At 39.2% G+C, this 25,926-nt stretch overlaps 1 protein-coding gene across 3 annotated transcripts in view; it reads right to left on the bottom strand.

Moving 5' to 3' along the window:
* Positions 1-25,926, bottom strand: part of GLS (glutaminase) — a 92,211-nt gene that overhangs the window by 37,948 nt on the left and 28,337 nt on the right. Inside the window, exons 1-7 of one of the 3 annotated variants that reach the window (XM_058809895.1) lie at positions 20,911-21,338; positions 12,842-12,938; positions 12,239-12,360; positions 7,402-7,531; positions 6,591-6,670; positions 4,809-4,972; positions 1,886-1,944 (exon numbers count right to left, since the gene is read on the bottom strand). In XM_058809895.1, the coding sequence (XP_058665878.1) occupies positions 1,886-1,944; positions 4,809-4,972; positions 6,591-6,670; positions 7,402-7,531; positions 12,239-12,360; positions 12,842-12,938; positions 20,911-21,338 (1,080 nt within the window). Of the gene's footprint in view, positions 1-1,885; positions 1,945-4,808; positions 4,973-6,590; positions 6,671-7,401; positions 7,532-12,238; positions 12,361-12,841; positions 12,939-20,910; positions 21,339-25,926 lie in introns of those variants that run through there. The other 2 variants (XM_058809896.1, XM_058809897.1) reach the window with 2 other exon arrangements.

The following is a 25,926-nucleotide window of genomic DNA, read 5'->3' as shown; positions in this document are numbered from 1 at the left end:
TTTTCAAGACATGTAAGTAACACCTTAAATAAAATGAATAAATGCAGAGGAATTGAGGGTAAAACATGAGTTAATGAAGCCACCTTTTTCAGAAAAAAAGGTAAGTTTGATATTAGATCAAATACAAATGTGAATTATGTATTTCACTGGTTAGTAGCAATAATGTTAAGTTGCAGATTGTAAAGAAGTTACTTCACAAAAATTACAACTAGTAAGTAGTTTTGTACTGGTGACCCTCTATGTAATTGCCTTCAGAATATATTTAGCTTGGTTAGTTATTCAAATGATAAATGGGATCTTAGTGAAAGCAGTACAGAAAATCTACATTTTAATCACACTGAGAACAAATAATGGTGTGATAAGTAAGATACGAGTCCAGACGTGCAGTTACCACATGCAGAAATGTTAGTGCAATGCAATACTCTTTATAACATTACGGAGAAAACCCAAATAAAAGTTAAAAAAAAGCAACCCAGCAAAACCAATCCCCAATCCTTCTAACAAATAGCACAGTTGCATGCATTAAACAAATCCATGTTATCTATTCAGAAGTACACCATTTATCAAGAACTACGTGCCTTCTACAAGAGGCACAGGCTTTTGTTTTGCCTTATGATCAGTAGGGCAAGTTGGAGTTGGACTAACATTTTAACATTTCAGACAAATGTGTTAAGTCAGATTTTAAAATTCACTATTATCCAAGTGAATTTCAATGCTCAGTCAACCTTTAAAAAATATTAAATGTGAATAAATTTACCTGTCATACTTAAGGCCATTTTCTTTCACCTACAGCTATCAAAGATAAATGTCTTTAAGCAGGAGTTCTTACACCTTCTTTAAATATAAAATAACAGAAAATCATGATCTAAGTAATTTTAAAATCAACCTTTTGGAAATAGGGGGTAGGAAACACACTGTAGCTAATGGACTTAGAAATGCAACCAAGAAACAGATTGTAAACAAGACTTTCAGACCTCTGAAGTAACAGTATCAAGTTCACAACTCAAAAATTCCAGGGAACTGACATGTTCCCCAGAACTCTATGCAGGTACCCTTAGGAAAAAAAAAAAATTTTTTGTACCTATGGCTACTAAAACCAGCAGAAAATACAAGTCAAGTATCAGGCAAGCATTAACATTACATGGAGTTTATACCATTAACAACTTCGAGACATTTATACAGCTGTTCTAGGAAAAACAAAATAGAGCTTTCCAAAAGTATCAAGATTATGGACTGAAGATGTAAAGTCATTCAGACCTGGTGTGCTTGGCAAAATAAGCTCCTCTTTTCAAACACTCTTGTTTATGAAAGCACACTTACATCCCAAAAGCAACTATGTACCATAGAAGCTCAACATAATTTAGTGGTGCAGGATGTTAATGACACACAAATTCAACATAAGACTGACATTCAGATATAGCAGCATTGCTCCTGTACAAATTACAGCATCTTCCATTTCTTCTGCACTGCAAGAAATACTCTTGTAACTTTATGCTCTTTAAGAGCACTTAGACACTCAGAAATGTACTTCTGAGTTCTAGAAAGTATATTCCTGAGAAATATACTTCCTCAGCAATTATCAAGTAGAAGGCAACACTCTCAAGAGAATATCAAGTGTTGTGCAGCTAAAGAAGGAAACAAATCTAATACCATCAAGGAAAAAGAGTTTTTCAGATGCACTGATACTTGTTAGAAACTGTCATTCTAACATTGCATTCATTTGGAAGGGTTACAATTCCCAAAATATCAGTTTGTCTACCTGCCAATGAGTAAAGTGTCACCAGATACTGCAGACAAAAATCAAATATAGTTTATAATGTGCACAAAACATTTTTTCTACATTCTACTAAAATACTCAGAGAGAAACTAAAAATTAACTTTTTACCTTGATTAAAGATGTGATCACAATTGCTCCAGCATTCACCATAGGGTTATGAGGCCTGTCTGTGAAATAAAGTTTTCAATTACAAATATATTCCAAGACATGTTTGTCAAACAAAACCAGTGAGGTGCCTAAGTGAAAAACTATTCTAGATTTAAGTATGACTGAGAAGCTACTATTACAGAATAGCAATCATATAATATTAAACCTTTAAAAAATACTGTCATCCAACACTATACACAATATTTTACCATTATAAGCACAATATTTTACAGCTTAGAACACACTCAGCCTTATGCTACTTAATAATCCAGTAATATTTTTTTTTGGTTTGGTATCATTTCTTTTCTTGAAAATTACAAATCCTCTCATTTAAGAATTTAGCTTACTTCATAGCTGACTTGCACATACCTGCTACACTTCTATTTTCCTTTTTCCTCACTGATCTCCATATTAACAGTATCTTTGCATTCCCAAGTTGTTCTTGGCTGCTGAATAAATCACCTGCTTTTGTATCTCCTTTTTCTCAAAAACCTCTCATCACCCATCTTACTTTTCCCATATCATGTACCTTCCACATATTACCCTTCTCTTTTATAACTAACATTTTTGATGTGCCTTTTAACTAGGATGTTGACTTTTGGGCATTGTGGTATCTGAAAACTTCAAACAACTCTCAGTACATTAGTACCATGACAGGTTTGAACTCTTTATTTGCTGTTCTTTTACCTCCAAATCTGAAAAAATACTGATTCAAAAACTGCACAGTGGTCAATGGCACTTAGCTATCTATGACTATCAATCTTCAAAAACAAGTTTTAAAAGTCAATATTCATAAGCATGCAGAAGTTTCCAAATTTCCATCACACAGCACAGATCACACTCAAAACACAGCAACAGCTTTTTGTTTTAAGTTGGCATTTTTAGCTATAATTTATAACTGGCTTAAAATATTCTTCATTCTTTCCAGCTTGAATCTCAATACTAGTAAACAATGAAATGCAAGAATATCCTGTTTTAGCAATCTTCCATATAGTTAGTATAGAAAAAGCACCTTCAGATGCATGAACAGTTTTCAAACACCTGTTTATCACTTCATAAAATCTGGATTACAAACATAAAATCTAACTGTGTCTGAATATTTAGAAAGTAAATAGATTAAATATTTTTTTTAAATTTTCAAATTTCGTCTTCAAAGTATTTATGGATGTTCAAACTCACAAATAGTCTGCATATCTGAAGTTCATACAGTGGTTTAAATCTACAAGTGTAGATTTAACCTTTTAAATCCTTCTCTTCCCTCCTCTTCCTTTACTTGGAGAAACTCAACCTCCCTTTCTCTCACTATTACTGAAATGTTTCTATTTATTAGACTTCTACTTTCTGTTTTAGTCTTTTCTTAAGGACTGTAAAAGAGGCCATCTGTAAAGGAGGTCATTCCAGTATTTTTTTTCTCTTATCAACCACAGAAGTACATACTTAAAAACTCAATTTTCTATCATGTCAATTAAGTCTTCTCTATTAAGTTCATGTTCATTGGTCAAAACTTCAATTGTCCAAATCCTCTTATGTATAACAGCCTTATAAACACTCTTGAAGTATAACAGTAATGGAAAAGATCACAGCCCCCCAATTAATCTTCTCCAATAGTTCAATTTTAAAAGTAGCAATAAAAGAAGAAAATAATTACTACACTTTGTCATGTTATTAAAAAGAGAAAATATAGAACACCTATATTAGTTCAAAGGAATTAAGGGGCAATTTTCAGCACCATCAAAGCTTTTTTTATAGTAGAGCTTTTGTAGGATATGAAAGACAAGTCTTCACACTGTACAACACTGTATTTGGAAAAACTAGGAAAGCAAAAATAAGATGGCATAACTTGACAAAATGCTTAATCCTTTCTTAGCAATGTATTCCTACTAACATAATAAAAGAGAAGAAATAAATTGCAAAGACATATTTTAATTTTATGTATGGAAAGAGGATTTTAAGGTATAAATAAATAATTTTTATATAAATAATTTGCATTTATTTAAAACATAATAGATATAATTAGGTATCATTAATATATTAATACTACAGATATTTAAGTCAGAATTCAATACAGCCCTTGACAAAAATGTCATCCAAGCCTTATGCTGGTAATTAAATATTAATTGCAATACCATGGCAACAGAAACATTGCCTGTTCTTTTACTGAGACAGACCCACTAGAAGAAACATTTGTGTTTCAGAGATAACATCCAGTATTTCCTCTAAGGCTACATGAGTCATCTTTATCAAAATTTTCCCATAAAATTAAAAAAAAAATTTTCCATGCTTAAAAAATAATATAATATGAAAAATAAATAATCTAGGTAAGTGCTGTAGGAGAAATTCTTGCTAAAATAATCCTGCCACAGGGAAAAAAATAAACACATTGTTTTGAATCAGTAGCCAAATTCCATTTAGAATAAACTGTGGGAAGATTTTGCCTTCTGGAAACTAGTCAGTGCTGGCCTTTGGCACCAGCACCTGCTTCTCAGAAGGCTGACAAGTGATATGTTTTTTAAAATCAATTTAACATTTTTGATTCTTTCACCACCATTTTACAGAAACCTAGAACTCTTGCTACCACCTCAACTAACCAAATTTCAAATGCCTGCACTGTTTGGGTTTTCCTACAGCTCAGTAACTAGCAAATAGAACAGAAGCAATAAAACATCTTTCACTAGCATTCTAAATGAGGCAAAAGTGACTAACAGAGACCAAGTCTACCTTGCTGATAGCAAAATATTCTGGGACACTGCCTAATAATAAGACAAAATATATCAATATTTAAGAGGATACAGTAAAACCAAAAAGACTGAAAAAACTGTGTAGGCTTGCCTCCTAATTTTCTAAACCTGAGTATTTGCATTATTAAGTATAATGTATCTCTTACCATCTTCATTCAGGAACAATTTGTTGAATCTCAATCCACTGGGCTCTTTACCAACATATCTGTGCACATACTCTGTGCCAAGATCATTGACAGCAATCGCATATTTCAAAGGTTTCACACAGGACTGGAGACAAAATGGAACTTTGGTATCACCCACAGAATGCCTGGGAAAACAGAGATGAACAGCCTTGAAATTTCCTGTTTGTCAGCTGTGGCAGTAGAGTGTTAAATGCTTCATCTATCCTTCAACATACAAGGACTATTAACAAAAACATCCCAAAAAGCCAAAGTATATTATTACTAAGTCTGATTTTAAAGAATATAACAATGAGATTTAGAGGTTTTAGCAACTGACTCCATAAGCCAAGAATAACAAAGTCAGTTGCTGACTACTGCAGAGATAACAAAATTAAAACAAAGTTCAGAAATGGGTTTGTACCAGAGCAAAAATCACCTCAAAGCTCTAGTCTTACACTTATCCTACTCAACTGCAACCCACATATTCAGCAGGGTACAGCTGACCCAGATAGAGCCACTATACTGATTTATGTCTATATAAACAAAGATGAGATACAGCTTGCTTCTGCCATTTGAGAACAATCATGAAATGGCCATATTTACATTTCCTTTAATAATGGCAAAGATATAGCACTTATTACCTGCTATCTTTTGGAAAGTTTACTTTCAGCATCTATGTCAGACTGCACCAAAGAGTGACTCATGCAAGCAGCATATGCCACATCTAGAGAGCAAAAGGCTTGCAGCAGTCACTTGTCTGATGGCAAAATCAGGAGTGGATTTGCTTCTGTTCTTTGCAGAAAACACTAGAAGGCTTCAGTGAAAATCACCATACCATTTTGGCATTGTAAAAGCTAACATTACACAACATTAAGCATTACAAAAATTAACATTATAAGAACTTTCATTAGCACATAATATCCAAAACAAAGCAAAATGTCAATTTAAAGTATAAGGTTTTTTACTATTAATAGATTCTAATTCAGACACCTTAACAGGGAGATGAAAAAAATACTTCTGCTTACTTTTACAGCTCCTCCCCTGAGATTACAGAACATATGGCTAATTATAAGCAAACATATGGATCTCAACAGATCATGGCAAGATGAACTCCAAAATGAACTCCAAGCCACAGTCACCAGAAGCAAGTCTGATGCTCTCAGGAATGCCCCATTCACAAACAACACACCTAAAAATTGAAGTTTCCAGAACCTGCAGTAGGAGCACAGCAAACTGCAGGTCAGCAGAGCTGATGAGCACCTTGCATTGTGTACTCACAAAGGGAGACACAGAGCTCATGTTACTTCTCAGCTAGATGGTGCAAGGTATCCCTTTGCATCTAGGCTCCTAACTGTCTCTGCTACTCTGAGTTACTGATACTGAGAAAAATAAAATCACTCTGACCAGATCTACAGACACCCTTACAGGGGAAAGCTTGATAAACCTGAAAAGCAAAATTGTATTCAGCTCTGTCCAGTTCCCACATCATCTTTTTCTTTTTAAAGAACATGAATCCGCATTTTTTCAGTGACACAGAGATTATATAACAATGTTACAGTTAAAACATTAAAATGCAGAGAAGGAGCTAACACTTAAGTACATTGTGACCTACACAGAAAGCTATACAGCTTGATGCACAGGTACTGTTAGACAAAGCTTTTCAACTTCCAAATATTATTGCTACAGAAGCATTGCCTCTATCTTTCCTTCAACTACTCCAAGAACAAAAAACAGAAGTTACAAAATGTAGAAGTTAAAATATACCTCTGTCCATCCACGGTGCAAAGTGACACCCCCCACAAATCGGGGCTGAACTTGGCCAGTTGTGGAATATAGTCAGCAACCTATCACAGTGTGAAATAGACACACATTACAATATCCAAAATACTTAACTCTACAATTATTAAAATAAATATCAAGGTTCAACTGATTTATTCTATATACAAGGTACAACTGATTTATTCTATAAATTATCACTTGATATACCTAAAATTTCATTAGAAATTATTATATTCACTAGATCATTATCAAATAAAACATTTTTCTAAGTAAAATTTTCAGCATATTCAGAGAGGTATCTGTGTTCTGTATAACAGCATGTCCATCATTTTCAAGTAATATAAAATTTTTAGTTTGTAACACAGTCTGGGATTTTTCAACTAACATATGCAAAATAAGCATGAAAATTAATTTTATTTACTAACCAATGTGCAGTATTAACAATTATTTTCATCACACAATCCAGACAGATGTGCAGAGCTGTATAATTTTTCTATAGCCTAAGTGTAGTCTGATAAAGTACTCAACAGCTTTATAGTTTATGTAATATAAAGAAAGAATAATGGTCTTTTCATATTCCAACATCAAAATGCTACAAGATTCTTAGAGGCTGTGAACTTTATTTCTAACACAGTTTACACAGTGCAGGCATAACTGAATTTCAAAACTCTTTCATCAAGTTACCAGTTTAATTTTGCAAAAAATGTTAAGAAAAAACTGTCTACTTAACAAATTATGCATTTGGTTAATACTGAAAATCTACAGAAGTTTGAAGTTCAATTTACACAGAGATTACCTTTCCTCCAGATTGTTTTTTAGCACTTTCATATAGCTCATCAATATGGGAAGTAAACGACATAAAATCTGGAATGACAAACTTCCTTCTGAAAGCTTGAGTAAGCAACACAATATTACTCTGTACACACCTGCAAAAAGTTAAAAACATTTATTAGTACTTGGACAACGTAGCGTGAAAAAGTAATTACATGTAATTTAATTAGGACCTTCAGTCCCTTGAAGCTACATGCCTAAGAGGAGGAGTCTATATTACTTTTCCAATTTGCCACTCCATTTTTTAAAATTAGTTGTAATAGCTTTACTGCATGCATTTTTATTCCTTTCTACTTAAAGCTCTCTTCTGAAGTTTCAACTGCAAGGTATTACCAATCTGCCTTCAAGTAGCACCTCAGCTTGCAAAAGGGATCTAAAGCACCCAGTTCTTGGGATCAAATTATCTGAAGTTTATCTAACCCAGTCCTTGTCTAAAAAAGGTTCTAACAAATCAGACTTGGGAGGTTCAGGGTTGCTTTCTCTCACTCATTTCACCCTTTCACCACTAACTGAGGTGCAAACTCTGCCAACAGACCGAACTGGAATGTGATTCCACTCTTAATAAGGAAAAAGCCCTGTGGAAAAACTTGATAACATCTCCTGCACTAAGCAAAAGTTAATAGTGAGCCATACTGCAAGTTTCTTGTTTCAAATCCCCAGTACTCAAGGAATCTCTGTTGCCTTTTAGCCCAGAAAACACAGTTACACTATCGGCCACACCCTCTGAACGCCAGCCCATCTGGGACAGCGAAAAAACGATGAGGTAAAAAGGAAGAGACTTATCTAGGACAAACAGAAGGAAGGATGAAAACACAAACTGAGACATGCTCAAAGCGGTGTGGCTGTGGGTGAGAGAGGAGAGCAATTGGCAGCCATTATCAAGTCAGTTGAAATACGACCTGATAAAGGGCATTAACAGCCCTATCCAGGGCAAGGAGGACAAAGGCAGGTTTGACAGCAAACAAACAGTTAACACCTTCACACCGTGCCTTCTGGCACTGTTGACAGAAGCAGGCACATACTATTACCGCAGGGAAATGGAAAGTAAAGAACATCTAGGCACACGCTACGAATTATCTTCCCTTTGAATCCTCTCTCTTTTTCTAGGCCTTTAAACTCCTCCTACTTCGAGGACTTTATCTTAAATTGAACTGATATCCATTTCAAATGCTGATAAGCACTCCTCTCTGAAAGTGAAAGAGAAACTGAAGTTTCTGATGTACAGTCACCTTACAAACTGCTATCTGTAATACACCACTTTCTTAGCCTATGTGAAAACTGCAGTTGAGTTGGTTTTGTTGCAATCTGTCATTTTTTTCTGTATCTTGCAAAAACTGCTGTTTGCTTTTGCTTCTAATTACAGTCACCTAGTCCAGGTGCAAAACCCCTTTTCAAAAGTAATTAATAACACTGATGGCAGCTATGTGTGCAGAAGGACTAACAACACAACATGCACTAGGTTCAAACTTCAGATGCACTTCTACATTGTCTGTACTATCTGGGCAGCATTAAGCCCTCCTACAAGAAAAAACAAATATCTGAAGTTCACCCAAACCTTTTAGAACAATTCTATACAAAGTCTGGAAAACAAGAAGGCAGTGTGCACTGAAATACAGTTCTCTTAAGATGACCTTATGTTTATGAAACAAGAAGGGCATTTATATAGTTAAAATTTACACCAAGCCCATGATGCTCACTTCAGCAGTTCAATCCTTTTAATGTAGGAATTAAAACTCACTACAGAAATGGCTGTGCTGGTGAAGGATATTTACTTATTGTTACCAATTTTTCCCAGGCTCTCCCAAGGTCATTGTCTGGGTATTTATCCTGGTACTCCTTAACCCAAACAAATCCTATGAATTCATAGACTAAATTAAATACAAGGGTTCAGGTTATCTAGATGGGCATGCAGAACAATAGGTGCACGGACAAAATAATAGAGTTCTTGGGTCTCCCTTTAACAGGACAGTAAACAGGATTGACAATTTTCAGGCAGGCAGGACATGAGCCAAGACAGCCTCTAAAATTCTGCAGCTGACATCTCCTCCCACCTAGGTAATTAACTAATTATGTTCCAGGTAACTCTCTGGAGATGGCTGGCCTCAGGCTCTGAAGAAGTGGAGCAATAGGAAGAGATCATAGGGAGGAATTTAAGTAAATAATTATACTGATAAATAAAGACCTTTCCACAGTCAAATACTGTGAACAACTTGGCCCTTATCTCTCACATAGTTTAGTGGCGATCAGAATAGGTACTCTAAAAAGTGCTACTTTACATTCTTCCATTTCAACAAACTTTAGAATCTCAGCCTGAAAAAACCCCCAGAGCTCTCTTGCCAAATCCCAATCCAAGTATTTCTTGCCCTGCTTTAAAAAATGTAATTTCAAACTATAAATTTTCCCAATACATTTTGGTTAGGAAGATTTGGCTACAAGTTTTATGATCAATATTAACTGTCAGTGACTTGTATAACCAACTTTGAAAGCAACAGTTTGAGGGTTTTGGAAATTGCATCTTCGTTCTTTAGCACAAAGTTAGGATCACTTTGTTTCCTTTACCACCTTGTTAGGTTTATCTATTATTTTTCAAGTTCTGACTCAGATTGCTTATTACTGCTTCCCTACATAAAGCAGCCCAAGTTTCATCTAACAACAGATGAATTTGTTGAGTACTACTATTATAACAGAGTACTATTATATTAAGTAGTACCAAAAAGGAAAAAAAGGAAAGAAAAAAATTTCTGATAGCAAGCTAAGCAGCATGTTGCACTGCTTTCATCAGCAGCCTGGTCTCACCCTGCAAGGACCACATTATGCTACACAAATGCAACATTAACAGCTAATTCATTAATTTATCAACACTCTCTCTGAAATGTGCAGTCTAGAAATCTTCATTTAATGAAATTCTGCAGATGAAAAATTAAAACTCCAAGTTGCTTTGCCTGTAATATGGAGATTCTTTCTAATGTGGAGAGTGCTGTAAAGCCAAAAAAACTTCAAAATAATGCAATTTTAGTTGAACTGCAGCCTAATGTTTAGAACCACTAAAAAGGCATACAGAATGACAGACAATACAGGTGCATGAGCTGGTGTATTTTACAGGTAATTTCTACTGGACTTGATTGATTTAGTTAAACTTATGCTACCACCACTCCAGATCACTTAATCTTGATACTTTATTTGATCTGGCAGCTTTGGATTCAAATTCAAGAGGAGAATTACACCCCTGACTTCTATGTTTTGGGAACTGAAGCTTTCAAGTCCTGAGGTAAGTACAGCTGACTAGACACATTATTATATTTCACACCTTAAATACTCATAGAAGAAAATACAGGGACCCTGTGCAAGCCTCTTCACAATAAATGCAGTGTCCCTACAAGAAACAGGTAATTGAAGTTCAGGGGTTTTTAATTCACAAAAAAAAGTGACAAAGGAACCTTCTGCTACTGCAGAGAAAAACTTGCTATGTGAAACAAGATTCACATTCAAAACTCTTCCTACACAGGAAGCAACCATGTAAGCTTTCCACAAATCGTTATAATAATGACTACTGTCCTCACACAGAGGATCAAATCCCAGAGATGTGACACAGAACATAAGATAATCCTGCTAATTAGAAATAAATTCTTTTTCAAATGAAGAGCCCTTGCCTAAAACATAATTCACTTTACTGTGACAAATAAGCCTTTTAGTACAAATATAACAGATAACAGCAAATGCATTTCCTTTCCAATCCATCCATGCACCCAGGAAGGTTTCTGAATCTAACAATTTAGAGTTCTTACTCGGCTGACAATTAAAAAAATTAAGACCTGGTCTAGAACTTAACACAGGAGTAAAGTTAGTCCATGCAGGACCTTAACAAAGCAAGGTAAAGGTCCATCTGCTTAAGGAGTTGACTGGCTTTTTTGTTTCACATCCAGACATTAACTTTTTCTCAATCTATTTTTAAAAAAATTATATTTACATTTATGCTTACATAAGACATAGTATAGCATAAGCATATACTGTATATATTTTATATACCTATATGTACATAAAATGTATGTATTATATATATATATATATATGTGTGTACTTGGAAAATTGTATGTGCAAGAAAGTTTTAGGTATTATGATTTACCCTGCAAATGGAATAAAAATGCAGACAGAAAAATAGTCCAAAAATTTCATTTCAAAATTTAAGAGCCTCAACATTTCCAGTCTTTTGGCACACAAAAGCTGTAAAGCAGAGGAGCAAAGAAGGTGCTTGAAATGAGCAGAAGACAACGTGAACAGTGCTTATACTTTCAGCTGACTACAGACTTTGCTAAAAATAACCAAACAAAAGCATCACTAAAATACAGCTCACAGATCTTTTCCAAAACAGACCAATGTCAGCAATGCTAACCCCTCTCACCTCCACCTATCCTGAAATTTAACGTCACTGTTTTCCTCACACTCACTTTGAGAATTACATACATCCTTCTGAACATCTTGCCACACAGAAGCAGCATCCTGAACTTCTGATTAAAAACCGACAATACGGAGAGAGAGCAGTTTTATGTAATCATACTAAACACTTCATGCTGCATCAATTAATTTTGTTTGGCACCTGACCAGGAGCTGCAGTATGGGCTCAGACACACATGCAAACAACACTGACAATTTAAGCTCTTGTGGAGATCACACAGCCTCTGTCTGCTGCATGAAATCTGAGAACAACTTTTATCGCTTTATATATCTCGTGTCTCTCCTTAAGACACCCTCAGTCACACACAGACAGCATTCATTCGGAATTACATAATTGACAGAAAGTTTACTTTTTAAAAAGGTCCTTGTCCAGCATAACACCATCTGAAGTAGTCTGAAGAGTCAGTCTCAGCATATCCATGCACTCTTTCAATCGAGGATCAGACGTACGTAATCCTGTAGATTTGAGTGCCTATTACAATAAAACAGCAATTAATAAGTGAAAAGATGTGTTATTACAATCAAGTTATCTACTGCTCAGCATTTAACACTGTAAGAGATCTGCCACTGCATCATCAACAGAGACATTGTGACACTTTACTGATTCTTTAGCAATTTCCTTTGGCCATTTTGGCTGCATTTTATGTCAAAACATTAATGTTATTTGAAATCCAGTGGTCCAACTAGATTTTACACAAGCACAAATACTACTGAGCTATGCCACAGGCACAGCTGCTTTCAAGCATACTCTTTTGCACATCAAAGAAGTGAATAATAACATGAATATACTCATTCTCTTACTTAACTACAGAAACATCACTGGGGGGAACAATACATTCCTTCTAGATAAACATGTACAACAGAAGTTCTTTCTTTGCATTCTTGCATTTAAAATATTAAAATAACCTTGCAGTAGTTAGCTTTCATACAGCACTTTGGAACAGTAAACTTACAGTTATGAATTTATGAACTGGTATTTTTTCTTGTCCTTCTGCAATAGTATAGAAAAGCAGATCTTCTAAGCTGGGAAGGAGACCTTGTTTTATTTTACTGGAAAACAGAAAAAAAAATCTATTATTTTAGTGCCTATTTTTTTATTTATACACATTTTTGCATTATCCTCAGGCAAATACATTTTCACTGCTACCACTAATTTCAAAGAACATTTTCATCAGTGAACACAAAGCTTAGACTTCAAGTAGGAAAAAAATGGTAATATTACAAGCAGCATACATAGATTTTACAGCAGCAGACATTCTTAACTGCAACTCAATCATATTTTTACTGTCACACATTTACCACTAAGATTATATTTAGGTTTTCTTGGGAGCAGATTAATCACATATCCCTCTTTCTGATGTTACCAAGGATAGGTATGTCACTTGCAGAGGATAAATTATTTATAAGATTCCAGGACGTATATGCGTCATAATGAAGTTGTAGAGCATACCGACCCAACCGTTCTACAGGCAAGAGAAGGAGAGGATAAATGTGTAATGTTTTCTTCAAAACAATCCCATTTTCAGGACTCCGCAGAGGAGTCCTAAAGTCCTTATCCTTCTAGAAGCTTATGTAAGCCCCATCAGTTACCATGAGGCAAGCAAAGCCATCTGCAGCATAATGGAGCACCTGAAGCAGAAGGAGTGACTCTCATCACACCTACTTAGCTAAGTAAACCCAGTGTAGATGCACCTTTAATGGTCACTGTGCTTATCAGTGTAAACACACCCCTCTCTCAGGATCCCAGGTGTTACCTATTTCACTCTGATGTGCTTCCCTAGTCTGCAGGTTTTCATTACCTGCATCTCCATTTCATGTGAAATCTGAAGGAAACCTACCACACAAAGCACTCAGATTCCTTCTAAGACAGAAAGCTGTAGTACTGACAGCTTTCCCTTCCCTTTGAAGTTTACAGATTTAACCTGTAAAAAATATAAAAATATCTCTTGATATTGCAGAGCACCCTGCAGCAGGCAGGAGCCCAAGTCTTTACACTTGCCCAGTAAGCAGTGCCCACTGCACTTCCAGACTGAGGGGCAGTGACAGCAAAGGGATTCTGATTCTTTGGTCACCTGAAGTGCCCAGGTTTGTTTCCAGACAAAAAAGCCAATGTTCCAATGTTGGACAAACAAAAACACATCAAACCAAAAGAAATAAATATGTAGATAGTAACTAAATGTAGAGTATGCAGTATTACATTATTTTAACCAGCAGTTTTAAAGGTCTATCTTATAATCTATTAATACTGGCAATACTTTGTTACTATACAGCAATAGAGAAACCATTGCCTGAAACTAGAATGCTCAGTGGCAATTTATGTATTTTTATACATTTATGCATGTGTTTACAAAAAGTGGGTCCAAATTCTAGTCACTGAAGTTTTGAAGAGATTAGTAATTCTCTGAATAACAGAACACAGGGTTACAACTGCAAAAACAAAATGCTCCAGCTCAGCACAGACCCTAGGTAGGCCAATGCAATCTTACTGGCTGACGTTTAATCCTTTCCTCTCCCAATACTTACACAAGTCAGATTTATGATTATTTTTAATAAAAATCTGATTGTACCCAAACACCCTTATAAATTTAAGACAACCTCTAGATTGCCCTTGCCTCCCTCCTTTCCTTGTAACTAGCTGTGAAAACCAGTAGTAAAAAATATCACCTCTCATTTTCCAATTTAAAACCCTGTATTACACACTAAGAACAGAAGACAGCTTTGTAAGCCAACAGAACTTTCCTTGTCTTACAGTCTAGAATTTTTTTTTTTAATTTAAATTATGCTGGCTGACTAATGCACAGACAGGCTGGCAATTCAACCAGGACAAATGCTTACAACTACCTTAAGCAAATTACTGAGCAGCCCTTTTGCTAAAGAAAATTCAGGTCTTCCAGGCAGCATGTTTCATTTTCAGTCCTTTGGGGATTGTATGTCCAGTCAAGCCAACAGAACCAGAACTACCAACACAGCAACGAAAGCTTTAGGACGTCTGCATCCTAATTCTGTAGGGAACTAATTCTAAAAGTTATGCTAAGCTACATCATCTACACCCCTACATATACATCATTTATACAAAGCATTCAACTGAGCTCCCCAAAATGCTGAGATTTCATGTTTTTAGCAGTGTCTCTGCTACACAAGTCATTTCTGGACTGCTTAAGTCTGGCAGAGGAAACTTTCCTATTTCACCCTGGCAAAACCAGCCAGCAAACACACTGAGAAATGTTAACTGATAACCTATTTAATTACACATTTCTGAGCAATTACTCAATTTTACAGCTGTTCCAAGTATGGAATTTCTATCTGGAAAGATGCAGAAAAGTACTTCAGCCATTTAACCAAGATTTTACCTGCCTCTTCACAAGATTTTAATCTATTTTAGAGACGTGCACCTTCCACAGCAGAAAACCTCTCAACATGGTTTTCATATCTTTCACATCTGCTGTTGTTCAATATTGGGTCACTCAGCCTAATTAAACAATGGAGCTGCACAGACGACCAAAGCAAAGAGGATGACATTCAATATATTTACAGAAAATTGCTCCTTGTCAAATAGTCCATCTTTTGGTAAAGTTTATCAGCTAAATAGGGGTGAAAAGGCTTGCTCTGCACTTTATCAGATCAGTGATGTCAGTAACTGATGTTTGCTTAACCTAAAAGATGTGTTTTGGCACTGTGAACACACTTAGCAAGATAATTCTGTTCCACACATGGCAAAAAGCTGTTTTTCAGGTCAGGGAACTTGCAATTTTCACAGTCAAATTAAGTGGAAATTCCAGTTTACCTGATTTCATGAATAATGACTTTTGGTTTTTCTTTACCTTCTTGAAAAAAAAAAAAGCACTAGACTATTGAACAACTAGAATTCTTTGGTAGTATACTAATCTGTGGACTACAATACAGGTGGACTGGTTTTTTAAATACAAAGAAAAGCCAACATAGGAATTCCAACCACAAGGACTCTGCAGTCCTTCTTTCAGATCTTCCTTTTGCATCAGTCCAATATCTACACCAGATTCTGAGAGGGGACTTCATTCTAACAAACGCTGAATTTCTAGGATAAAAACAATATTAAATTTCAAATAATGTGGAAGATTCTTACTCTGTACTTCAGGATAGAACTGCCAAAATGCAGAACAGGATTTACAGAACAACAAATGATATACAGATATGATATTGCTAGTAATAGTTTCTGGCATTAGTAACAAATATGACACCAGTCATAAAAATGAGGTTACAATTACTGTCACAAACAATTGTCCCTCAGGGGCCATTGAAGATCTTCATCAGTGACACCGACAGTGGGATCAAATGAAGCCTCAGCAAGTTTACCAAAGACACCAAGCTGAGAGGTGCAGGTGACAAGCCTGAGGGATGGGCCAATATCCAGAGGGACCTGGATGCACTCAAGAAGCTTGTCCAGGTGCAAACCTCATGAAGCTCAGCAGGGTAAAGTGCAGGGTCCTACACCTGGGCCACGGTAACTCCTGCAATCAACACATCCCAGGGGAAGAACAGACCAAGAGCAGCCCTGCTGAGAAGGATCTGTGGGTGCTGGTGGAGAAGCTGGACACAACCCAGGCACAGGCACTGGAGCCAAACATGTCCTGGGCTGCATGCAGAGCAATGTGGACAGCAGGTCAAGGAGAGGATTTTCCCCTTTACTCCACCCTGCTAAGACCCACACAGAGTACTACAGTCACCTCTGGGGCCCTCAGCACAGGAATGACATCAGCCCACTGGAGCAGGTCCAGAGGAAGCCACCAAGATGGCCAGAGGGATGAGCACGTCCCCCTAGGAAGTAAGGCTCAAGGAATCAGGGTTGCTCAGCCTGGAGAAGAGGAGGGTCCTGGGAGACCTCAGTGCAGCCTTTCAGTACCTAGAGTGAGTCTATAAGAGAGATGGGGACAGGCTTTTTAGCGGGGTCTGTCAGAACAGGATGAGGCATAATGGTTTTCCACTAAAAGAGGGCAGCTTTATATTAGATATATAATGAAGAAATTTTATGGTGAGAGTGGTGAAATGCTGGAACAGGCTGTCCAGACCTGGAAACAGGTCCCCATCCCGGAAACATTCAAGGTCAGATTGCATGAGCCTCTCAGCAGCCTGATCTGGCTGCTGAAGATGTCCCTGCTCATTGCAGAGGGGTTTGGACTAAGTGACCTTTAAATGGTCTCTACCAACCCAAACTATTCTGGGATTCTATGAAAGCTCCAAGTCACAGTCAGCAGCCACTCTACCTAAGACAGGCACTGTGAAGAAGTTGTCACCATACTACAGATGCTGTATATCTTGGTTGTATCTCCCAACACTTGTCAAGTGACTCAGTAACTGCTCTCTGTCCACTCCTACAGTGAGACATTGGTCCTGTAACAGAGGCGGGCAGCTATTTACCCAAGAGCTGCCATTGTTCAAGAGCAAACTACATATTTATAAACTTAGATCAAAGACAGACATGTTTAATAGCTAGAGTGTTTCTGGTAAAAAAAACAAAACTCTAGCTTCAAAACCTTGGCCTCTACAGAAGTATGAAAGGTCTAATAAAAGTGCACTTCTGTTTCTCACATGGCTGAATATTGTATCCACACTCCATCAGAAGTATCAGCAAAATGAAACACTGCGTGGTTACTTGTTATTCTTCTCTTATCTGGTCTGTAAAAGCAAATTAATTTTTAAAAGTATCCCCAGAATTTATCCCTGCCCTTAAAAAGAGCACTACCATTCCCTTGTCATTAAAAACAAAACAAAACAAAACCACTTCGTTTAACTGTTTTGTGATATTCTATATACCACTGTCTAGCACTATTGCAATTTAGTTAAAAAAGTGACCAATTTAGCTTTCAAAAGTTAGAATCACTCACACTTTGCTTTCCCTCTCACCTTAATCAAGGCCTTTTTAATTTAGAAATAGCTTCTACTAAGATAAACTATTTCATCTCTTTACTGTCTAGTACAAAAGGAACTCTTATACTGAAAGTAAAAACAAATGAAGAACAGTTACATTGAAAGCAGAAGCAAAGGGTATTAAATATTATACACATCTGTAACTGAGGAGTGTCTTAGGCTACTGTGTTTAATAACTCAGGCATGAGCATAGATACTATTGTGTTTTAATCCACAATTCCTATTAATTAAATTTACCGGTCTGTGACCACTCTCGGTTTAAGCTCAATTATTTTTCCTGTCCAAAATACATTGTTTCAGTTGGATACACAGTGTGAAGGCTGTAGAGCAGGGATAAGGAGGTGGTGGAAGATGTTATGGAAAAAAATGCACCAGAGGATCTGGTTATGCAATGGGATACTTACTAGTTATTTCATCAGCCACAGACCTCATAATTTATCCTCACTATGAGGAATTGAACTGTTCTAAATTTCTGTGTAATCTTTGCAGAGAACATTTTAGGCTTTTACTTGCAACTCCTACTCTGTACACAAGGAGTGTTAGGAAAGCAAATAAACAGGAAAACCTTACTGCTGTCTTTTGACATCATGGGTTATTTCAGTATCCCAGAACCATGACCTTGTAATCAAATAGGAAAAAAAAGTCCCCCCACACTAACTAAAAAAGAAAAAGGCTACTGCCAGTTAGGTCCACAATCCACTTGTCAAACACCTCTCAAATGTTCAGACACTAAGGATGGCAAAGCACTGGAATCAGCAGGACACAGACTGCAGTGACTTAGCCCAGGTGTCAGTGCAGTTCAAACACCTGTCTTTTGAAGAACCTCACTTCTCTTCTCGAGCCTGCACTCTGTCTTGATATAGCAATGACTTCCACATGGAATGTACCATTGACAAATGCTTGAAGGAAGACTTTCACAGTTCTGCTTCAAGAAAAGTAAAAATGAAAGTATCTAGTAGCCTGACTGACGTGCCACCAGGAACTCCTGCACAACCTGAAATGAAAAGAAAGTTTCTAGCTTTTTCTGTGTTTGTAACTACATGCTAGATGTTTTATAGAATTTCTCCCTGTTCATTTTGCAGTAAGATTTAAAGAACAAACATCTGACTTTCAAATACATCCTTTTGTCAAAAGCCAAAAATTATTTAAATTGTTTAACTGGTTTGTGACTACATAGCTTTACCACACATGTTAGAAATGAAAGAATTTCCCTAATTGATGCTAGCTGTAGGAAGCTAATAACAGCTTGGTTTAAAATGTTACCTCCTCAATAAATCACCTCTGCAATATCCTCAAAAACCCATCACAGCTGGCACGCTGGTTTTTTCCAAAGTTTTTCATGTCTGTATTTCTGCTTGAAAACAGAAGTGCAGGCTTTATAAACCACACCTATTCAACTACAGAAGGATATTTTTTTTGTTCCAAAACATTATCTAGAGAGCTAATTCAAAGAGAAGACCTCATATTTGTTGAACAAGGGCATAAATTTAGAAATACTACCCGTTATGATTGTGTATTATATTGCAGGGTTACATAACCTGACAGGCATGCATTTTTTAAGGCATCTGACAGCAGAAGTAACTGGTGATGCCTTTTAAGCAGGCTGTACCCCACTGAACCAGGCTGAGTAGCTGATGCATCTGGAGGGAAAAAGCAGGAAAGAACAAGGTCACAGCCTCTCTCCCCACCTGTCATATTGAAGTTCATGCTAAAAAAAACCCCACAAACCACAGCTCAAAAGCAGAACTATTAACAAGCTAAGGGCTGAAGGCTTCCTGACTGGCTTTGTGGAATCTTCCCCAGACTTCCTCTTAGCATTAGACTAACAGAGACTTTGCTCAGTGTCAAAACAAGGTATTCCTTTCTCAGCCCTGTTTCTTCAGTCATTTGCTCTTTTCATCCAGGTAATAAGCATAGCAAAGCCTGGGAAAGCAGCTTGGGTTTAATTTTAATTATGCCACCCCATAATCAGAGCACAGGGTGCCTACAGAAATGCCATGGGGTACATTTCAAACATATACAACAAAGGAGAAGTCTTCATGGGGCTGGCAGTTAAGCGGTCAAACTTCTTGTAAAAGGTTTTCTGAGATTCTAAATGTACCCAGGTTCAACCAGCCAATGTACAGACTATCAAGACAGGGGATGCTAGGAAACGAATACTCAAGACTTGCATAATGCTGAAGACTAACAGAAAAGAACGCTCTATCAAACCATTATCCTCATTATTATACTCAACCTCTGGTATCCATTGCCAGGTGTAAAAACTGGAGCTGATACACCTGTCTCCCACGGGTTTTGGGTGGTTTTTCTTTTTAAGGAGTATTTCCGTTTCTGACTAAAGGAATATTAACTTCATAGAAATATACAGCCCTACCATTGTACTACCTGCACATACCTTTGTCTCTAAGGGACAAGCAAGGACCTTGGCACAGGCACACATCCTGCAGCACCTATAAACATCTGTACTCACCACAGACGGATCTGTGCCTGGCTGCACTAGATCACAGAATAGTTAAGGCTGGAAGGGCCCTCTGCAGATCACCCAGTTCCCAGTGCCCCTGCCAAGGCCGGGTCACCCTAGGGCAGGTTACACAGGGACGCACCCACGGAGAAGAAGACATTGCTGCAAAACCTCCGAGGCAGCACTACGCACCGTGCACACTGCCTCTAATAATTAATGCGAGATGACACAGCTTTAGCTCCTCTTGAAAAATATTTTTAGCCAAGTGGAAGCGCTACCGAAGCCACCTTACCACCTGTGCCGGGCCTCCCCAGGGACGGCACCCCCGCACACAGGCGGGAGGGATGGCCGGGGGTACCGGGGCACTGCCCGGGCCGCACGCCGCGGTGAGCGGAGCCCCGAGCGGCGCGCACGCCCCCGCCACGCGTGTGCGCCTGCCTGCCTCCCTCCCGCACCGAGCCGCCGGCAGCGGGGCCCGCACCGCCCGGAGAACGGCCGGGATGGACCCGGCAGCCCCGGGGTCCCCGCACCTGCCGGGGAAGCGCCCGCCCGGCGCGGCCCGGCCCCTTCCGCAGGCACCACGCGTGCGAGGGGGAGGCGGCGCTCACATGGCGCCTCCGCATCATCCCCCGCGCCCGCCGCCCCCTCCACACTCACTTCTCCCCGCCGCCGCCTACGGCCATCTCCTTGCTGCCGCCGCCGTGGTTATTGTTGTGGCCGCTGTCGGCGGGGGGCTCGCCGGGAGTCGGCGACGGCGCCTGCGCCCCCTTCCCCGGCTCCTCCAAGGCTCCCTCGGAGCGGGTGCACAGACCTCGCGCTGCCGGCAGCGCCGCCGGGCCGAGGCGGGCGGCAGGCGGGCTAGCGCCGAGAGCGGCGAGCGGCGGCTGGAGGCGCCTGGTCCCGGCGGCGGGTGCCGGGGCCGGGGCCCCGCCGCCGGCCGCCCCCGGCGGGCCGAGCAGCAGCAGCTCCCGCAGCAGCGCCGAGCGCCACAGCCGTATCATCCTGCGCCACCGCGCCGACTGCCCGCCGCGCCGCCCGGCCGCGCCTCTCGCACCGCGCCGCGCCCGCCCTCTGCTGCGCGCCATTGGCCGAACCCAGTTAACTGTCAGGCTTGCGGCGCGACCATTGGTCAGTAAGGACGTCACTCAAGGCTGTTGCCACGCCCCCGGCGCGGGCCGAGTCTCCCGCGGGGCCGCTGGTGTCGCGCGCGGCCGGCGGGGCGGGAGCAGCAGCGCCCCAAGCGGGCGGACCCGGAGCGCTGAGGGCGGCCCCGGGGCGCCGCCTCCCTCCCTCATTCCTCTGCTCCCTCCTTCCTTCCCTCTCTTCCTCCTTCCCTCCCTCGCTCTGCGACGTGTAAAGGCGTTGGGAGCGGGCTGGGCTGCGGCGGTGTCGGGTTCAGGTTGCCATGGATATGGCCATTTTTTAAAACTGTATGTTTTTGATTACGAAGCGCACCGCCTCCGCCGTGCCGGCAGGAGCACAGAATACGCCGAGTTGGAAGGGACCCACGAGGATCATGGAATCCAGCTCCTGGCTCTGCACAGCACACCCCAAGACCCTCACCCTGTGCCTGAGAGCTTTGTCCGAACCCTTCTCGAACTCTTGCCCGGCTGTGACCACTTCCCCGGGGATGCCCGACCATCCTCGGGGTGAAACACATTCTAAAATCCAACCTAAAGCTCTGCTGACACAACTGCAGTGCTCAGCCCAGAGGAGAGAGAAGAATGCACAGAGACAGCATCCATCATCCACCAGACACCTTAGGAAAAGGCTCAGGGAACAGGAGCCCCTTGGAAATGCACTCAGAAGAAATGGTTGTTCCCACATTTTTGGGGTCAAACGCTTCCGGCAAGGAGCAGAGCTCCTAAGGGGTTTCCACGTACTTTCAATAAAAGGGTAACTGCATAGCTCATTGCCAAAACTTACTCTGGAGGCTGTAAGGCTTGGTCAAATGTCTCAAATTTTTTGGGTTTTGAGAAAAATAAATAAACCAAACACAAACCCACAAAAATCAACCACCTGGCTGCCTAGGTGAACTGGGTGCGGCCATTCTTCATGTTCACATTATCAAACATTTAATCAGAGTGTGGAAATTTTGCTGCTGCTCGCCTACAGGTCCCAGTTTGGGAGCAACTGACCCATGGTTGTGAAGTCCTAAAAGAAAAAATGTAGCAGAGAAAAGTAGCAGAAAATAACTGCAGGGCTTCAGCACAAGGTGTAAATGTCACTCTTTATATATACACTTAAGCTTCTGTCACAGCTGTCAGGATATGGCATTTTGGGAGTCACAGATTTTGCAGTTACTTGGTGAAACTTTGCTCACATCACCAACTGCTAAATTTGTCCTGGATGAGTGCAAATCTATATTAGCAAATTTTATCCATTATGGGTAACAGTAGAAGACAAGATTTCCTATCATCCTACTTCCTCAGTAATGCCAACATGCAAACCAGATTTTTATTGTCCCTAGTCTTCTCAGTTTAGGAATCTTAATTTTCGGAGCAAAAATGTAAATACTTGTGGAGCTGGGAGTTTATTACTGCTAAATTTCCTTGTGAACAATTTCCCCATGCATTGAGGTTTATTTCATCTGCTATGTTTATTATGTTTGGCAGGGGTGGGGGCAGAAAAGCTGCAATTCTGAGTTAAAACGATCTTGCTGCACACTTTATTTGAAATGCTTTACTCTGAAGATACTGATATTTTGTTTTCCACCACCCTCCAGATTGAAAGTTTCAGCTGTTTAGGCATAGTAACTTCCTCTTACAGACCCCATAAAACAGAGAAGGTTCTGTTACCCATTTTTCATGCACTCTGAGATAACTACAAATAGACATGGAGAGTAGTCTTGCCTTGTGCTTCCACTTACCCGGCAGCACAAATACCCACAGGAATTCCCTATGCTAATAAATTGTCACAACAGCCATGAGGGCTTTTGGAGGAAGATATAAAGATAGCTGATAATCTATGCCTATAAAATGAGCCTCCACACACCAATGGTTTTGCTTCCCACTGATCAAGGAAACTTGAAATACCAGTGTGGGATGTGTAATCCTGTGCTGCAGTAACTTCACATACAAAAATGCAAAGTACCTGCATTTCTCACGTACTTATTACGTTACCTATTATATTTCCTGGAACTAATTTTGGATTTCCATTTGCTAAGTCCTTTTTGGCAAGCCAATACTGCCTCTTTTGTCCTGCTGCCCAATAATAATATTTCTCATTTTAAAAATTGTGTTACGTAAAATATTCTAAAGATAGAAGTCTCTCAAGCACCTTTTTCATTTCTTCTAGAGTCTGCTGTTCTAAGACCAGAGACTCTGAGTGCTGTCTCTTCCAGACTGTCATTTGGTCACTAATTGAACACACAGTTCTGCAGACACTACAAGATTCAGAATTTTAGTGCCAAGGTGGTTTGTTAGTATGACAGTTGCACTCTTTTCTAAGCCAGCTGTTTGGCCACAACCTGGTGCAAAAACTTGTCTAATTCATCTCTTATACTGTAGGGGGAGAAGAAGTGGAAGAATGAAAAATGTAACGATCTGGATCTTTCCTTTCAGTGCTCTGGTTTCTGTTCAGAGAAGGTGGTAGGAAGGAAAAGAAAAGGCTACTACATTCAAAAAAATATTTGCCTCTCAAAACAGTACCCCACGATACTTGACCCTACAGGAACTCTTTAATTTTACTCACTTCCTTTTCTAAAAAAAAAATAAATTATTTTGTATACTATTGCCTTATTCCTGTATTTAACCTTTAGTATTGCCTTCACATTACTACATTAGTCATCTCCTACTGCAGGTACTCTTCATTAAAGCTTTTCTTACAACTCACTTAAAGAAATCGATCCTCGACTTCTCTCCCTGGAAATTCCCCTGTCTGTGTTTTTAGCTGGTGAGGGCAGAAAATGCAAGTTGCTCTGTGTGTGGGACTGCAGCTACACAGCTTGGGAACAATGCAAAATGATAAATATAGTTTCAGATCCAGAAAGTTCAAGGGCAATAGTGACTCATTCACTATTCTGAGAACTTTTGCTGCATAATTCAGGCCATCACTCCTTGCTCCTACTATGACTAAGCCTGAGACATTTCACCCACTGATTCTCTCCCCTCCTCCCACTGGCACAGGTATACCAGAGACTCTTAATCTGAAGACAGATTTTTTTTTCCCCCAATTTAAAATAAGCCATAAGAAATGTAGTAAAAACAAAAGCATCAAAACCACCACCATTTGCTTGGGAAAGCATTATACATTAAACTTGTTAAACTGACACTGATTTTTGTATTGATCCAGATGTTGGACTGGGCTTTCCCATATCCCTGTGAAACCCCCTTTAGACTTCTCCTTTGAACACAGTGATATTGCTTGTCTCTCTGGAAAGAGAAGACACGCCATCTGCTCTGCCATTCTGTGTTTCACACAGTATCCCAAGAGAAACAGAAAATTACAAAATGGTTTCCACACAGAGCAAAGAAATTTGAAATTAAAATTCCCCATAGCTTTTATTTTGAGTTGGTTACATAACCAGCAGTAACCATAAGCCAATTATTCTCTTTTTAATTACCACAACTATATATGTTCTTTTGTAAGACAAAAATTATTTGAATTTAAGGCAACAAGGTTCTTCAGGAAAGAAAAAAGAGGATCATTTAAACAGGCATTCTTTTTAAAGTATTTCCCTTAAGCTGTATTGTAGCAAAATATTCCAAGTATAGCTCTCTAAAAATAATCCATATTTCAGAGGTTTTCCTTTCTAAAAGGGGCATAGCAGCATTAATCTCCTAGGAGAAAGGGCTCTGAAAAGCAGGTGCAAAGAGGTCTTCCCAGTTCAAGCACATACACTGATAACAGCTTTCAGGAAGGTTAAATCCTCCCATCAGATCAGCAGGGCAGATCTCAGATAAGCAGCAGAAATTAAGGATTATCTTGACTACGACATGAACTGTTTACTTTACTATTTTAAATTGTTATGTTGGCTCCATTTCATTTGTTGTGGGGTGATACTTTCCAAAAGTGAACTAAGGACCAGAGACAACTATTATCTATTCAAGTATTTCTACCCATTCTAGCAGCAGTTCCTAAGACTATTCTTTTATTTTGTGAGGCTAACTTGCTGCACCTGTGGGTAACATTTTTATATTGATTCAAGGGAAAAGTGCTCAGTCACAACAAACATTCCCCGTTGGATTGTACAGAGGATACAGAACAGTTTCCTCTGAGCCTGGAAGCATAAGTAGTAAATAGTTACTATTTAATCTAAGAAAATGAATGTTCAAATGTTTGGGCATCATAGCTCAAAAATCCAACAAGGAGGAAAACATTCAGAGGATTTATTTAACTGGAAAGAAATGGTTGAGGGAGTGACCTCAAGTGACAAGCAATAAAAATAAAATCAAAAATGCCCTCCCTGCATAGCGCATTGATGAGTCAATAGTTCAGTTCATATCACTCACATTCCAGGCAAACAGAGGCAGTGAGGAATTAATTCAAAGGGAAGAATATTTGGAGGATTTTCTGAGACTGACATGAAGAAAGACTACAAGGGCCTGGGACATTCCTAGCGTGGTTAGCAGACAGCATATGATGTGTTCTAGCATACCTAACAAGAGCAAGCAAATCACAGAAGAGAGTTATTGAGGATGACCTGCAAAGACTGGCACAATTTTTTCCCAT

Source organism: Ammospiza caudacuta, chromosome 8, assembly GCF_027887145.1.
Source record: "Ammospiza caudacuta isolate bAmmCau1 chromosome 8, bAmmCau1.pri, whole genome shotgun sequence".
NCBI classification, from domain to species: domain Eukaryota; kingdom Metazoa; phylum Chordata; class Aves; order Passeriformes; family Passerellidae; genus Ammospiza; species Ammospiza caudacuta.
The sequence above is the reverse complement of the archived record's forward strand: the minus strand, read 5'-3'. Positions and strand labels throughout refer to the sequence as shown.